A 14901-nucleotide genomic window follows, 5' to 3' on the forward strand; every position below is an offset into this window, starting at 1 on the left:
CAGTACAACGAAAGCCATATGACAACCAGATGTGTCACTTAGCAAGCAATCAGCATGCTGAAGATGCGCTTCAGGTGCCTGGACAGATCTGGAGGCGCCCTTCAGTACGCACCAGCCAGGGTGTCCAGAATGATCGTGGTGTGCTGTGCTCTGCACATCATTGCGCAGGATAGGAACCGCAGGAGGAACAAGGCGCTGAGTGCACACCGTGTACGGGCGGATCTGAGGAGGAAGAGGAGCAGGAGGAAAAGGAATATGGCAACCCCAATGCAGCACCAGCCACTCACATTGCTGCCCAGGTGCCAGGGGTTCCCTTATAGCTGTAAGGTTCAGTTAGATGCCAGCACTGGATCGATGTAGCAATCACACCCAACAGCCACTCTCCTCGCTCCTCTCCGCAATCCCACTAAAACAAAGCAGTCCTACAAACATCCAATTACCCATTGCACAGCCACAGATTCCCATCAATTCACCCTCTGACGGGGACTCTCCACTGCTGTCCCTGCCACCACTGTCTGCTCTTGCTTACTTGTGAACTGTGAGTGACCAGGTGAAAACTAATTATTTGTCTAACTGGCCCACCGAACTGCGGGTGTCTGCGCTGGTGCATGGGATGCACGAGTCCTGTGACGGTGCACCCTCAGAAGGAAGTAAATCCTCTGAGGATTCGGCTCCAGTTCTCTCCCTCGCCCTCATGTTCTGTGCTCTCTTCTGCTGCAATGGGGGAAAGAACAGACCTTTGAGTGACTGTAATGACGTGTGTTTACCCGATGGACGGAGAGCATTTGGTGAGGGTGATTATCGGGGAGAGGCATCAAATTGCATAAGGATCAGGGTGAGTGTCAGTGATGGATGGAGAGATGGGATGTGAGGAAGGGCATAGAATGAGAAGGATGGGTACACTTGCAAGGTAGGTGGGTGTGAGGAATAAAGTGATAGAGTCGGCTTGACGAGGCAGAGCGGTGTGGGGGGGCAGTGTGGAGATGATTTGCACAATAGGATGTAGGTGAATGTGGAACTGTACACACCCTTCCTGACCTGGTTAGGTCATTATAGCGCTTCCTGCACTGAATCCAGGAGCGTGGCACAATGCTCCTGCTGCTCACCTCCTGGGCCACCTCCAGCCAGGCCTCCTTTGTGCCAGCAGCAGGTTTCTTCTTCCCGTTGCTGGCGAAGAGGATCTCTCTCTGGCTCCTGACAGCATTCAGCAGTACATCGAGCGATGCATTATTAAAGTGGGACGCAGCCTTTGAGCGTCCTGAGTCCATTTGTACAATGTCTGTCTCTAGGCAAAAACTCCCAACTCCTCCAAATTCCATCTTTGGAATGGACCTTTAAATACTGGAGTTGAGATTATGTCAGGCAAGTCCGCACCACGCCCGGTGCCGTGCATTCAATGTCAAACCCGGAAGTAAAATGATAATGAGGTAGCCATGCTAAAATGCCACAGACAGAGATGCTGAAATTCCTTCCGGGTTTCCCACCCGATATTGCACATCCCGCTCCAAACACACAGCGGAGTTATTATTGGGGCCATTGTCTCAGGCTGATCCAAAATGTTCAAAACCTCAGCATTCTATTGGACCCCGACTTCAGCTTCCAACACCATACCCTTTCCATCGCGAAGACTGCCTACTTCCACTTCCGTAACATCACCCACCATGTGCTGCTGAAACCCTCATCCATGCCTCTGTCCCCTCCAGACTCGGCTGTTCTCCTGCCCGGCCTCCAATCTTGCACTCTCCATAACCTTCAGCTCATCCAAATCTCTACTGCCCATATCGTGTCCCACATCCCAAGTCTCACTCACTCATCACCCCTGTCCCTACTGAACTACATTGGCTCCAGGAACCCCAATGCCTCCAACTTAAAATTCTCATACTCATGTTTAAATCCATTCATGGCCTAGCCTTTCCCTACCTCTGTAACCTACTTCAGCCCTAAAACCTGTGCTTTCTCCTTGTCCTCCCTACAATTGTGTTGTGTGTTCAGAACTCTCAAAGGAATACCTCGTGTGAGGAAACATCAAAGTCAACAGCAAGCAAGAATAATGATGGTGACGCGACCATTAGTCTATTCACAATATCATTAAACTCCAATCTGGTATCAGAACAGCCTCTCAGCTGCCATTTGTGTACAAACTATTCTAACCTGTGCTAACGCTGTCTTTCCATTTCAGTTCCACAGATGTTCAGTGAAATGAAAGCGTCATTGGCCGATTTCAAGATGGAACTTTCCCAGATAAAGAGTAACAGTAAGTGTTAAATGCCAGTCAGGATCTCCAGTTAAAAGGGCTCTCTAGTTTTTCAGACGGTCTGCTCATTCTTTGAGGATTGATCTCCAGTGCATTTGACACTGGAGTGTGTTTTGATTGGTTGAGCCAATCAAGTATAAGTGGATTTGATTGGTTCACATTTCCCATGGAACCATTATAAAAGCACTACAGATTTTTATGCTGTGAACACATTGGGGGAATTCCCAGAGAAAATTAAATCTATATATATAAAAGGATCGTGGTGTCTGTCTGTCTGTCTTTCCGTCTGTCTTTCAGTCTGTCTGTCGGCTATACAATCAAAAGTTATACAGCGTACCTACACATATGTTACATCAAAAGAAAGCTTATCATTAGGGGACTCTAATAGGTGTATTTACTTTTTGGTCAGACAAAAATACTATACAAAAAACGTTCAAAAATCCTCAAAAATCCACTCATTAGCGCTTGACCAATCCTACCTCTCATTAGCATTGAGTGACATGCTGCTTGACCAATCCTACAGTTCAGTGACCTGATGGTTGACCAATCAGTGCGTCACGGGCAGGACCTAATCCTCCAGTCTCCCTAAACTTCGCCGCCATTTTTTTCATCCCCACAGGGACAGCACCAGCCAAACAAACCCCCACAATGCGACTCCGGAAGCGGCAGGTGAGTTTACACACAGCGGGCGGGTCATCGGCAGCGGCCAGCCGTCAACTGCGCCACCCATGGGGGAGCTCAGCTGGGGTCCGTCTCGGCCCCACAGCCCGGTATCACAACCGCACCGGCCCTGAGGCGCTACGCAGCGAGAGGGGAGGGAGGGACAGAGAGAGGGGGATGGAGGGGAGGGAGGGAGAGGGGAGGGAGGGACATAGACTAAAGCAGTGACAGACAGGGGGAGGGAGACCGCGCGGCCCAAAATTGCCCTGGCAACGCCAGGCACCCCCTGCAAGTAGTTAATAAATGAGTGTCCATGTACTGTAAAATTAAAATCAATAAACTTTAACAGCACATGAGGAGGCCATTCAGCCCATCACGTGTGCCTGTTCTCTGAGAGAGCTGTCCACTTTGTCTCTTTCACCTGTCCTTTCTCTGTACCTTTTTAAATCTTATTTTTGAAATATCTAACCAAGTCCTTTTTAGAAGCTGGATTCTGACCTGGATTCAGCTTCCACCACTATTTCTGGTCGGCCATTCCAGGTCTTAAAAACCGTTTGCATAAAACAATTCCTAACCTCTCCCTTCATTGTGTTGCTGATCATCTTCAAATCTTCAGTTGATGCCCTCCAGTTACCAACTCACCAACCAGTGGAAACAGTTTTGCCTCTTTTCTCCTGTGAAAATCTCTCGTGTTCGAAAGCAAAATTGATCTTGTTCTACAAACAGTGCCACACGATCTAAAGTGTTGTTCCTCTTTCAGTTACAGGAATGTCTGAGGAGACAAGAAGCTCAGTCGCTGAACTTAGGACTGACATTTCACAGCTGAAGGAGAGTAAGTTTAATAACCATCAGAGGGACCTTTGATCTCCAATTATTCATACTGGAAACTATCAGAATGGTGACACTGGGATCAGGTGGATTGTAAATACTGCACAGATACTGATCACCGGCTCTGGTTACTAAATACATTTATGTCTGGTGTGATCAACAAACAATTCTGAACAGCGATAAGGAGATGTGGCTTCTCATCTTTAAAAAACACCAGACTCTTACAGATTTACATATCGGTACAGTTGCTGTACTTTTTGTTTAGAAGGTACTGGAGGGGCTGACACTGGTACATGGAGTGTGTTGGTATGGCTGTACATTCTGCTATTGTAGTGCTAATGCTACACATTTCAGCACAGGGGGTTTGGGTGACAGAAGACAGACAGGGTCTAGCTGTGTAGGGGGCCCTAGGGGCTACACTACATTGTCCTGACTTAATACTGTGACACTTGTGGCTCATTTAACTGTGGGCCTTTGCATTCTGTGAAGGAGGTCCTGGCTTCATTGGAGCCAGAACTACATGGAGAAGAGCATCACGATGACCTGCACTCAGAGGACTCCTCAGTGACTGCTGCAAGGAGCATCAGAGCGCATCTCGTCACTGAAGTCCTCTCTTCTGTATAACACTGTCTACCTTTGAAACCAGAGCCTGACCTCCTTCTCCCCCACTTTCAGATTAAGGGACATTCCCTCAATACACAAACCATCCTACAACATGACAACACGTTAGACCTCGTTGCCCCTAAAGCAGCAAGCCAATACTCATCACGAGTGAATGTCAGCACCAATTGAGTGGAAGCTGAGGGCCAGTATTGGAAAAGGCCATTGGTTGCTCCTGCTCTATTGAAGGGTCATGGGACTGAGGTGGCCCTCCTGTCATGGTGGCTTGTTCCTGGAATGGAGACGCTGCTGGCTTTATCTCTGGATCTCGGTCCTGGGGAGCATTGTCTCACCTCCCATGGTCTGGAAGCTGCTATGCAGAGTGATGTCTATTCCCTCTCCTACTGCCACCAGAGCTGTAGGCTGTGCCTCTGTAGAGGAGGAGGCACAGAATAGTCCCTGACTGCTTCTTAGCTGGGGATATACTGCAGGATCCAGTGATGCTGCCACTCGCTCCACTGGTGCCTGCAACGAAGATAAAGCTTCCTTGATGTTGTCATAAAGCAGAGACTAGGAACTGTGGAGGAGCAAAGGGCTTTGGTTATCCATGTATATAAATCACTGAAAGCTAGTGCACAGGTACAACAAATAATCATCAAGGCTAATGGGACATTGGCCTTTGTCTCAAGGGGTTGGAATATAAAGAGGAAGAAGTTATGCATCAGTTTTGCAGAGCCTTGGCCAGATCCCATCGGGAGGACTGCGTTCATCCTGGGCAGTGCACCTCAGTAAGGCTATATTGTCCTTGGAAGGGGTGCAACGCAGATTCACCAGAATGAGGCTGGGGCTTAAAAGGTTAAATTATGTGGATAGGTTGCATAAACTTGGTTTGCACTCTCTTGAGTTTAGAAGGTTGAGGGGTAATCTAATTGAGGTATTTAAGAGGATACTGAGAAGTGTAGAGGAACAGAGGCACATTGGAGTGCATGTCCACAGATCCCTGAAGGTAGCAGGGCAGGTAGGTAAGGTGGTTAAGAAGGCATATGGGATACTTTCCTTTATTAGCCGAGGCATAGAATATAAGAGCAGGGAGGTTATGCTTGAACTGTATAAAACGCTAGTAAGGCCACAGCTAGAGTACTGCATACAGTGCTGGTCACCACATTACAGGAAAGATATGATTGTACTAGAGAGGGTACAGAGAAGATTTACAAGGCTGTTGCCAGGAGTGGAGAATTTTAGCTTGGAGGAAAGATTGGATAGGCTGGGGTTGTTTGCTTTGGAGCAGAGGAGGCTGAGGGGAGCCTTAATTGAGGTGTATAAAGTTATGAGTGGCCAAGATATAGTTACTTTTTTATTCGTTCGTGGGATGTGGGTGTCGCTGGCAAGGTCGGCATTTATTGCCCATCCCTAGTTGCCCTTGAGAAGGTGATGGTGAGCCACCTTCTTGAACCACTGCAGTCCATGTGGTGAAGGTGCTCCCACAGTGCTGTTATGGAGGAAGTTCCAGGATTTTGATCCAGCGACGATGAAGGATCGGCGATATATTTCCAAGTCAGGATGGTGTGTGACTTGGAGGGGAACTTGGAGTTGGTGGTGTTCCCATGCACCTGCTGCCCTTCTCCTTCTAGGTGGTAGATGTCATGGGTTTGGGAGGTGCTGCTGAAAAAGCCTTGGCGAGTTGCTGCAGTGCATCTTGTAGATGGTACACACTGCAGCCACGGTACACCGGTGGTGAAGGGAGTGAATGTTTAAGGTGCTGGATGCGGTGTCAATCAAGCGGGCCGCTTTGTCTTAGATGGTGTTGAGCTTCTTGAGTGTTGTTGGAGCTGCACTCATCCAGGCAAGTGGAGAGTATTCCATCACACTCCTGACTTGTGCCTTGTAGATGGTGGAAGAATTTGAGGAGTCAGGAGGTGAGACACTTGCCGCAGAATACCCAGCCTCTGACCTGCTCTTGATACCACAGTATTTATGTGGCTGGTCCAGTTAAGTTTCTGGTCAATGGTGACCCCCAGGATATTGATGGTGAGGGATTCGGCGATGGTAATGCCATTGAATATCAAGGGGCTGTGGTTAGACATTCGCTTGTTGGAGATAGTCATTGCCTGGCACTTGTGTGGCACTAATGTTACCTGCCACTTATCAGCCCAAGCCTGAATGTTGTCCTCTGGTCTTGCTGCATGCAGGCATGGACTGCTTCATTATCTGAGGAGTTGTGAATGGCACTCATCACTGTGCAGTCATCAGCGAACGTCCCCACTTCTGACCATATGATGGAGGGAAGGTCATTGATGAAGCAGCTGAAGATGGTTTGACCTAGGACACTGCCCTGAGGAACACCTGCAGCAATGGCCTGGGGATGTGATGATTGACCTTCAACCACCACAACCATCTTCCTTTGTGCTAGGTATGACTCTAGCCAGTGGAGAGTTTTCCCCCAATTTCCATTGACTTCAGTTTTACTAGGGCTCATTGATGCCACACTTGGTCAAATGCTGCCTTGATGTCAAGGGCAGTAACTGTCACCTCACCTCTGGAATTCAGCTCTTTTGTCCATGTTTGGACCAAGGCTGTAATGCGGTCTGGAGCTGAGAGGTTCTGGCGGAACCCAAACTGGGCATCAGTGAGCAGGTTATTGGTGAGTAAATGCTGCTTGATAGCACTGTCGACGACACCTTCCATCACTTTGCTGATGAGTGAGAGTAGACTGATGTGGGGTAATTGGCCGGATTGGATTTCACCTGGGCAGTTTTCCACATTGTCAGATAGATGCCAGTGTTATAGAGTGGATAGGAAGGAACTATTTCCCTTAGCAGTGAGGTCAATAACCAGCCGGCACAGATTTAAAGTAATTGGTAGAAGGATTAGAGCAGAATTGAGGGGAACTGTTTTCACCCAGAGGGTGGTGGGGGTCTGGAACTCACTGCCTGAAAGGGTGGTAGAGGCAGAAACCCTCATCACATTTAAAAAGTACTTGGATAAGCACTTGAAGTGCTGTAGCCTACAGGGCTATGGACCAAGAGCTGGAAAGTGGGATTACGCTGGATAGCTCTTTTTTTGGCACATGGGCCGAATTCAACAAAGGAGGACAAAGGGATTAATTAAGAAGGGGAAAATAGAATATGAGATTAAGCTTGCAGGGAACATAAAAACTGACTGTAAAAGCTTTTATAGATATGTGAAGAGAAAAAAATTGGTGAAGTCAAGCGTAGGTCCCTTGCAGTCAGAATCAGGGGAATTTATAATGGGGAACAAAGAAATGGCAGACCAACTAAATACATATTTTGGTTCTGTCTTCACAAAGGAGGACACAAATAACCTCCCAGAGATGTCGGAGAACATAGGGTCTGATGAAAGGGAGGAACTGAAAGAAATCAGTATTTGTAGGGAAATGGTGTTAAGGAAATTGATGGGATTGAAGGCCGATAAATCCCCAGGGCCTGATAATCTACATCCTAGGGTACTTAAGGAAGTGGCCCTAGAAATAGTAGATGCATTGCTGATCATCTTCCAACATTCGATGGAATCTGGAACAGTACCCATGGTTTGGAGGGTAGCTAATGTTAACCCACTATTCAAAAATGGTGGTAGAGAGAAAACGGGGAATTACAGACCGGTAAGCCTGACATCGGTAGTGGGGAAAATGCTAGAGTCCATCATAAAAGATGTAATAGCAGAGCACTTGGAAAACAGTGACAGGATCGGACAAAGTCCACATGGATTTACAAAAGGTAAATCGTGCTTGACTAATCTACTGGAATTTTTTGAGGATGTAACTGGTAAAATAGATAAGGGAGAACCAGTGGATGTGGTGTATTTGGACTTTCAGAAGGCTTTCGATAAGGTCCCGCATAAGAGATTAGCGTGTAAAGTTAAGGCACATGGGATTGGGGGCAAGGTACTGACTTGGATAGAGAACTGGTTGGCAGACAGAAAGCAAAGAGTTGGAATAAACGGGTCTTTTTCCGAGTGGCAGGCAGTGACTAGTGGGGTACCGCAGGGATCGGTGCTAGGGCCCCAGCTATTCACAATATATATTAATGATCTGGACAAGCGAACTAGATGCAATATCTCCAAATTTGCAGACGACACAAAGCTGGGTGGTTGTGTGTGCTGTGAGGAGGATGTCAAGAAACTCCAGCATGATTTGGATAGGTTGGGTGATTGGGCAGAAGCATGGCAGATGCAATATAACGTGGATAAATGTGAGGTTATCCACTTTGATAGCAAAAAGAGGAAGGCAGATTATTATCTGAATGGCAATAGATTGGGAGAAGGGGAAGTGCAACGAGACCTGGGTGTCCTTGTGCACCAGTCACTGAAGGTAAACATGCAGGTGCAGCAGGCGGTTAAGAAGGCAAATGGTATGTTGGCCTTCGTAGCGAGAGGGTTTGAGTACAGGAACAAGGATGTCTTGCTGCAGTTGTACAGGACCTTGGTGAGACCACATCTTGAGTATTGTGTGCAGTTTTGGTCACCTAATCTGAGGAAGGATGTTCTTGCCATGGAAGGAGTTCAGCGAAGATTCACCAGGCTGATACCTGGGATGGCAGGAATGACGTATGAGGAGAGATTGGGTCGATTGGGCTTGTACTCGCTGGAGTTTAGAAGAATGCGAGGGGATCTCATTGAAACTTATAAAATTCTGACAGGACTGGACAGACTAGATGCAGGAAGAATGTTCCCGATGGTCGAGGAGTCCAGAACCAGGGGTCACAGTCTAAGGATAAGGCGTAGGCCATTTAGGACAGGAATGTGGAGGAATTTCTTCACCCAGAGAGTGGTGAACCTGTGGAATTCTCTACCACAGACGGCAGTAGAGGCCATTTCATTAAATATATTCAAGAAGGAGTTGGATATATTTCTCAAGGCTAAAGGGATCAAGGGGTATGGGGAGAAAGCAGGGACTGGGTACTGAAATTGGATGATCAGCCATGATCACATTGAATGGCGGAGCAGGCTCGAGGGGCCGATTGGCCTACTCCTGCTCCTATCTTCTATGTTTCTATGTTTCTATGAATGGCCTCCTTCACTGCCGTAAATTTTTATGATTCTATGAAAACCCAGCAAGGCCTCATTTAAATGAAAGTTTACATACTCCCGCCTGACAGCCGGCCAAATTGGCAGCTTGGCTGGCAGGGCAGGAGTGGGAATTTGCGGATGGCCTGAAGGGATGTTCAGGAGCAGGAGCAAGGCTAGAGCCAGCACAGAAGACTTGGGCTGACAAGTGGCAAGTAACATTCGCACCACACAAGTGCCAGGCAATGACCATCTCCAACAAGCGAGACTCTAACCATCTCCCCTTGACAGTCAATGGCATTACCATCGCTGAATCCCCCACTATCAATATCCTGGGGGTTACCATTGATCAGAAACTGAACTGGACCAGCCATATAAATACTGTGGCTACAAGAGCAGGCCAGAAGCTGGGAATTCTGCGGCGAGTGTCTCACCTCCTGACTCCCCAAAGCCTTTCCACCATCTACAAGGCACAAGTCAGGAGTGTGATGGAATACTCTCCACTTGCCTGGTTGAGTGCAGCTCCAACAACACTCAAGAAGCTCGACACCATTCAGGATAAAGTAGCCCGCTTGATTGGCACTCCATCCACCTTCAACATTCACTCCCTCCACCACCGGCGCACTGTGGCTGCAGTGTGTATCATCTCCAAGATGCACTGCAGCAACTCGCCAAAGCTCCTTCAACAGCACCTTCCAAACTGGCGACCATTACCACTTAGAAGGACAAGGGCAGCAGACGCATGGGAACATCACCACCTACAAGTTCCCCTCCAAGCCACACACCATCCTGACTTGGACCTCTATCGCCATTCCTTCACTGTCGCTGGGCCAAAATCCTGGAACTCCCTTCCTAACAGCATTGTGGGTGTACCTACACCATATGGACTGCAGCGGTTCAAGAAGGCGGCTCACGACCATCTTCTCAAGGGCAATTAGGGATGGGCACTAAATGCAGGCCTAGCCAGCCAGCAACGCCCACATCCCTTCAATGAATAAAAAAAAAAAGAAGAGGTTGCTGGCTATCTGGGCGGTGGCACATGTGGCCCCTTTAAGCTCCAGGAATTCCCACAGGTCCCCGGTAGCTCATGCAGGCATTGTTGCGATCAGGAGGGGAGGAACTGGATGTGATGGATCGGAACTCAACATCCAGGGGTATTCGATATTCAGGAAAGATAGGCAAAAAGGAAAGGGAGGTGGGGTAGCATTACTGGTTAAAGAAGGGATTAACACAATTATAATGAAGGATATTAGCTCTGATGAGGTGGAATCTGTATGGGTAGAATTGAGAAATACTAAGGGGAAAAAAATGTTAGTGGGAGTGGTTTATAGACCTCCAAACAGTAAGGCGGAGGTTGGGGATGGCATTAAAAGGGAAATTAAAGAAGCATGCAATAAGGGCACGGCAGTCATCATGGGTGACTTTAATCTACATATAGATTGGGCCAACCAAATTAGTAACAATACTGTGGAGGAGGAATTCCTGGGGTGTTTACGGGATGGTTTCCTGGACCAATATGTCGAGGAACCAACCAGAGATCAGGCCATCTTAGACTGGGTATTATGTAACGAGGAAGGATTAATTAGCAATCTTGTTGTACGAGGCCCCTTGGGTCGGAGCGATCATAATATGATCGAATTCTTCATTAAGATGGAGAATGAAGTAGTTGACTCGGAGACTAGGGTGCTTAATTTAAATAAAGGGAACTACGATGGTCTGAGGAGCGAGTTGGGTAGGATTGATTGGGGAATGGCACTCAAAGGGTTGACGGTGGATAGGCAATGGCAAACATTCAAAGACCGAATGGATGAACTACAGAATTTGCTCATCCCAGTTTGGCATATAAATAAAACAAAAAAGGTGACCCAACCGTGGCTAACAACGGAAATTAGGGATAGCATAAGGTCCAAGGAGAGGGCATTTAAATTGGCCAGAAAAAGCAATAATCCTGAGGATTGGGAGCAGTTTAGGATTCAACAAAGGAGGACAAAGGGATTAATAAAGAAAGGGAAAATAGAATATGAGAGTAAGCTTGCAGGGAACATAAAAACTGACTGTAAAAGCTTTTATAGATATGTGAAGAGAAAAAGGATTGGTGAAGTCAAGCGTAGGTCCCTTGCAGTCAGAATCGGGGGAATTTATAATGGGGAACAAAGAAATGGCAGACCAACTAAATACATATTTTGGTTCTGTCTTCACAAAGGAGGACACAAATAACCTCCCAGAGCTGCCAGGGAACATAGGGTCTGATGAAAGGGTGGAACTGAAAGAAATCAGTATTTGTAGGGAAATGATGTTAGGAAAATTGATGGGACTGAAGGCCGATAAATCCCCAGGGCCTGATAATCTACATCCCAGGGTACTTAAAGGAGTGGCCCTAGAAATAGTAGATGCATTGCTGGTCATCTTCCAGAACTCGATAGACTCTGGAACGGTACCCATGGATTGGCGGGTAGCTAATGTTACCCCACTATTCAAAAAAGGTGGTAGAGAAAAGGCGGGGAATTATAGACCGGTAAGCTTGACATCGGTAGTGGGGAAAATGCTAGAGTCCATTATAAAAGATGTAATAGCAGAGCACTTGGAAAGCAGTGACTGGATCGGACAAAGTCAACATGGATTTACAAAAGGTAAATCATGCTTGACTAATCCACTGGAATTTTTTGAGGATGTAACTGGTAAAATAGATAAGGGAGAACCAGTGGATGTGGTGTATTTGGACTTTCAGGAGGCTTTCGATGAGGTCCCGCATAAGAGATTAGCATGCAAAATTAAGGCACATGGGATTGGGGGCAAGGTATTGACTTGGATAGAGAACTGGTTGGCCGACAGAAAGCAAAGAGTTGGAATAAACGGGTCGTTTTCCGAGTGACAGGCAGTGACTAATGGGGTACCGCAAGGATCGGTCCTAGGACCCCAGCTGTTCACAATATATATTAATGATCTGGACGAGGGAATTGGATGTAATATCTTCAAATTTGCAGACGACACAAAGCTGGGCGGGAGGGTATGCTGTGAGGAGGATGTCGTGAAACTCCAGTACGATTTGGACAGGTTGGGTGATTGGGCAGGAACATGGCAAATGCACTATAATGTGGATAAATGTGAGGTTATCCACTTTGGTGGCAAAAACAGGAAGGCAGATTATTATTTGAATGGCAATAGATTGGGAGAAGGGGAAGTGCAAAGAGACCTGGGTGTTCTTGTGCACCAGTCGCTGAAGGTAAGCATGCAGGTGCAGCAGACGGTTAAGAAGGCAAATGGTATGTTGGCCTTCGTAGCAAGAGGGTTCGAGTACAAGAACAAGGATGTCTTGCTGCAGTTGTACAGGGCCTTGATGAGACCACACCTTGAGTATTGTGTGCAGTTTTGGTCGCCTTACCTGAGGAAGGACGTTCTTGCCATGGAAGGAGTGCAGCGAAGATTCACCAGGCTGATACCTGGGATGGCAGGAATGACGTATGAGGAGAGATTGTGTCGATTGGGCCTATACTCACTGGAGTTTAGAAGATTGAGAGGGGATCTCATCGAAACCTATCTGTCAGGCCTGGACAGACTAGATGCAGGAAGGATGTTTCTGATGGCCGGGGAGTCCAGAACCGGGGGTCATAGTCTAAGGATAAGGGGTAAGCCATTTAGGACTGAAATGAGGAGGAATTTCTTCACCCAGAGAGTGGTGAACCTGTGGAATTCTCTGCCACAGAGGGCGGTGGAGGCCAGTTCATTAAGTATATTCAAGAAAGAGTTAGATGTATTTCTTAAGGCTAAAGGGATCAAGGGATATGGGGAGAAGGCAGGGACAGGGTACTGAGTTTGGATGATCAGCCATGATCTCATTGAATGGCGGAGCAGGCTCGAAGGTCCGAAAGGCCGACTCCTGCTCCTCTCTTCTATGTTTCTATGTTTCTAAGTGATTGAGAAGTGGGGGTCTGGCTGCGATCGGAGGGAGGTGGGACCCCTGTGCAATGAAGGCCTAAGGTTTCCTTGTGAGGCCCGGAGGAGCAGTCCAGCCCACAAGGAAACCTGAAAAATGAAATTAAAACTTTGCTTCTGAGCTAATTCTAGCCCAGGTACATTTTGTTGAGGATCCGGCTCCAGGTTTGGCCCAGGATCCGGCTCCAGGTTTGGCCCAGGATCCGGCTCCAAGTTTGTCCCAGGATCCGGATCCAGTTTTGGCTACTTCCGGCTACAGGTTTTTCCCAGGATCTGGCTCCAGGTTTGGCCAAGATTCCGGCTCCACATTTATCCCAGGAATCGGCTCCAGGTTTAAATCTGTGTCCTCTGGTTCTCGACCTTTCTGCCAATGGGAACATTTTCTCTCTATCTACTACGTCTAGACCCCTCATGATTTTGAACACCTCTATCAAATCTCCTCTCAACCTTCCCTGCTCTAAGGAGAACAAACCCAGCTTCTCCAGTTTATCCACGTAACTGAAGTCCCTCATCCCTGGAATCATTCTCATAAATCTTTTCTGCACCCTCTCTAAGGCCATCACATCCTTCCCAAAGTGCGGTGCCCAGAATTGGACATAATACTCCAGTTGAGGTCGAACCAGTATTTTATAAAGGTTCATCATAACTTCCTTGCTTTTGTATTTTATGCCTCTATTTATGAAGCCCAGAATCCCGTATGCTTTTTTAACCGCTTTCTCAACCTGCCCTGCCACCTTCAATGAGTTGTGCACATATACCCCCAGGTCTCTCTGTTCATGCACCCCCTTTAGAATTGTACCCTTTAATTTATATTGCCGCTCCTCGTTCTTCCTACCAAAATGTATCACTTTGCACTTTTTTGCATTAAATTTCATCTGCCACGTGTCCGCCCATTCCACCAGCCTGTGTATGTCCTCTTGAAGTCTATCACTATCCTCTTCACTGTTCACTGCACTTCCAAGTTATGTGTCATCTGCAAATTTTGAAATTGTGCCCTTTAACCTAAGTCCAAGACATTAACATATAATAGGAGAAGCAGTGGTCCTAATACCGACCCTTGGGGAACACCACTGTATACCTTCCTCCAGTCTGAAAAACAACCATTCACAACTACTCTCTGTTTCCTGTCACTTAGCCAATTTTGTATCCGTGCTGTCACTTTCCCTTTTATTCCAGGGGCTTGAACATTGCTGGCAAGCCTATTATGTGGCACTTTATCAAACGCCTTTTGGAAGTCCATGTATACCACGTCAACTGCATTGCCCTCATCAACACTCTCTGTTACCTCACCAAAAAAATAACCCAGAAAAGTCAATCAAGTTAGTGCCTTCCATTTCTAGCTTGCATTTTCTCCCTTCTGAATCTATGTTCAGGTACCCATCCCCCTGCCAAGCTAGTTGAAACTCTCCCTGTTGTGTATGTACCTTTAAGAGAATAACTGGTCTCAGACTGCAGTACCGGCAGTGACCACCCCTGTATAAAAGGCGCTAGTAAGCCTCTGTAGTTTCAGTTACCCGATTGACTCCTTTCAGTAAAGACTTGTTTTGTTCAACTCCTGCTGTCCGTGTCTCAATCATTCCCCGGACATAATACTGGCGACGAGG

At 47.2% G+C, this 14901-nt stretch overlaps 1 protein-coding gene across 1 annotated transcript in view; it reads left to right on the forward strand.

The window, feature by feature from the left end:
- LOC147097549 (uncharacterized) overlaps positions 1–14901 on the forward strand; it is a 156395-nt gene that overhangs the window by 22244 nt on the left and 119250 nt on the right. Inside the window, exons 3-4 of the mRNA XM_085971401.1 lie at positions 3675–3746; positions 13430–13628. Coding sequence (XP_085827527.1) covers positions 3675–3746; positions 13430–13628 — 271 coding nt within the window. The remainder of the gene's footprint in view (positions 1–3674; positions 3747–13429; positions 13629–14901) is intronic.

The sequence above is a fragment of the Somniosus microcephalus genome, chromosome 31 (genome assembly GCF_052327205.1).
Source record: "Somniosus microcephalus isolate GS21.2 chromosome 31, FLI_Smic_1.0, whole genome shotgun sequence".
Classification (NCBI taxonomy): domain Eukaryota; kingdom Metazoa; phylum Chordata; class Chondrichthyes; order Squaliformes; family Somniosidae; genus Somniosus; species Somniosus microcephalus.